The 2685-nt window shown below is 34.5% G+C and overlaps 1 protein-coding gene across 1 annotated transcript; it reads left to right on the top strand.

The window, feature by feature from the left end:
• The first annotated feature begins 280 nt into the window (after positions 1 to 280).
• Positions 281 to 2453, top strand: lrriq1 (leucine-rich repeats and IQ motif containing 1). The gene is made up of 6 exons (XM_073853658.1): positions 281 to 776; positions 944 to 1082; positions 1290 to 1395; positions 1481 to 1572; positions 1790 to 1879; positions 2245 to 2453. Exons 1-6 carry the CDS (start codon positions 772 to 774, stop codon positions 2314 to 2316), a joined length of 504 nt encoding a protein of 167 aa, XP_073709759.1. The 5' UTR covers positions 281 to 771; the 3' UTR covers positions 2317 to 2453.
• The last annotated feature ends 232 nt before the right edge of the window (positions 2454 to 2685 follow it).

Genomic DNA, 2685 nt, shown 5'->3' with positions numbered 1-2685 from the left:
GCAGTGCAAATCTGTAGCCAATTCCTATCTGGCCCCTGTCTGGGTTTCATGCTCTCAGACAAAAGCTTAGACACCTTACTCCCTCACAAGGGGTTGATGCCACTCTCCACTAATTGAAGCAGACAAGGCTTACAGATGAAGACTTTTTAAGCAACTGAACTTGGTAAATGCTCCAGCAATGCGTGTGAAGTTGTGCAACCACAGTGAAAATGTGTAGGTATTTTTTAAGTCACATTCAAAATTTGGAAGATGCATTTAATGAACACATTTATTTATTAATGCATTTACAGAACACATGTGTTTTGATAGTTGTAATAACACTTATTGTTACAATTTGGCCACTGTAGAGACGCAACTGCTATCAGTTGCCACTAGACGGCGTCAACAATACTATATTAATAGGTGCTAGTTGTTTATGTTTTTCATAAAACAAGCTTTAAAATGCACGTTTTGAAATAAAATGTATCTTTTGTGCTGTATTTCTAATGCATAGTTTCTGTAACATTTCTATTATAATATGTATAGTATACGACGTAAAATTGGGTGTGTGGGACCTATGCTGCGCAGACTGATCGATATATGACATCAAAGTACCGCGAGAACATTTTCAAAAGCGTGGCTTCAGAACCACTCTCGCGGCATTTGTCACTCACCGATCGTTTAGCACAGCCGCATAAAGTCGAACGCACTGGCTGCAAGCGTTTCATCAGGTTTGTCCTTAATGGTGCACTGTAGTCTTGGGTTTCCATAGCAACTGTGATACGCGTTGGCATGAGGTAAAGAGAAACAGTTTTTTGACAACACACAAAGTTTGTTTGTTAAAAATTATAAGGACCTTTTAAATTACTAATTTAAAGTTTATAACGTTAAATGTAATGTGATTGAATATGACTCTGACATGTTTAAAATACGTTCATTTATTAACCGGTGCTTAACGTTAAAGACTCAGAGCTAACGTTACTTCAATAATGGATGACATCGAGCAGGCGATTGACGAGGAGCTGAAAAAATTACACATGGATCCTGCAGAAAATGATTCAGAAGAATCAGAAGATGATATCTTTACGCCATTGGATAGATCTGTACGTTTATTTATTTTTTTTGTGGAGACTTTTGTTCATGAAGAAATTCAAGTTGAAATTCTTTACACTCAAAAACCTAAATTGTGTTTGTGTGTGTGTGTGTGTGTGTGTGTGTGTGTGTGTGTGTGTGTGTATTAGTATGCCCAAAGGCTTTTTAAGTTTATGCTTTAACATTATTGATGTAAATTATCTCTGTATTTTCAAAAGCTTCATTCAGAAGATCTTTCTGACTCAGTGCTTGCATACATTGAAGTTTCAAGGAATCGATTAAATGCCTTTGAACAATTTATCCTTGAAGATATTGAGGAAGAAGGTAAGATAGTTTTAAAATGGATTAATTATAGTGTTATTAAACCTTGATTGAAAAATTATTTTGTGGTTTTCTATTTCATTTGTAGACTCCTCAAGTCAGCAGCTTGACGTCTATCACGATCAAATAAATATAAGCACTATGGATTTTATAGAGGACTCCAAAAAGTGGAAAGAAAAAGTGAGTCATCATCACAGAGCACACACTATGTTTTGGGTGCCTGTATTTTACCCTTAACCTTTAAATTTAGTTTTATATTATATCCTTTTTTGTTTTATATTGTAGCTTTGTCTTTTATTAGACTTTATAAATAAGGATGTAAATACTCAGAATGACAGAAAATGATGATAATATAAAAGTGGTGCATAAATGTGCATATGTTTTATTTTATTTTTAGGTAATCAGTGAATTTAAAGAACAGGTTGGACAGGATGCTCAGATGGAGATCTCAAAGATGGCCAATACAGATGGTAAAATTGCTGTAATGGTGAGGCTATATAAGCCTGTATTTTAAGCTAATAACACATGTAAAACCTTGGCTTGTTCAGTATGTCAGTATAACTTGAAGTTATGTAATAGGCTTAAACATAGAAAATAAAGATGTAAATCTTGTTGTAGAACTGAAAAAAATTGTATTCATAGCCGCATTCACTGCAAAGACCGTAATATAATTTTTAACCATTAGATGGCACCCTTTGAAAGTACAACATTTTGTAAGAAAAGCTTTTAAATGCCCTTAGGAGCACCAAATTGTTTTTTTTACAGGTTACAAATATTAAACATGATTTATTAGGACCTCAAATGTATATCTTTATAAGCACACAATTGTACATCTCACTCTGTTGGTTTTAGTTGTTATTGACCATGACGGTTGCACAGAAACTCAACTTAGTCTTGAATGGAGAGAATTGGAGAAAAGACTGAAAGAGGAAGAGGAGCAGAAATTAGCAGCACAGGAAGTAGAAAGAGAGCTGCATTTGAACTCGGAGAGGGAGGATGAAGAGAGGAGGAGGAGATCACTGATGGAGTTCGAGGAGCAGCTGATGAAGGTTACAAAACCCACACTGGTAGGTTAGCCTTTAACATGACAGCACATAAGACATTATTCCGTGTCTAAAAATGTTTTGTGATTAAATCATTCTTTCTAAATATTCATTATAGTTTCAAAATGTTGGAGAAAAAAAAGTTTTTTACACAGTGGATCAACATGAACTGGATAAACAGCAGGTGTGTTTAAACAGTTACAATTTAACATGAGATAAACTGTGTTAATATAAGGTTCACAAAATGTTT

This window comes from Misgurnus anguillicaudatus, chromosome 15 (genome assembly GCF_027580225.2).
Source record: "Misgurnus anguillicaudatus chromosome 15, ASM2758022v2, whole genome shotgun sequence".
In the NCBI taxonomy this organism is placed as follows: domain Eukaryota; kingdom Metazoa; phylum Chordata; class Actinopteri; order Cypriniformes; family Cobitidae; genus Misgurnus; species Misgurnus anguillicaudatus.
Note: the sequence above shows the minus strand (reverse complement) of the source record. Positions and strands in the feature narration are given on the sequence as shown.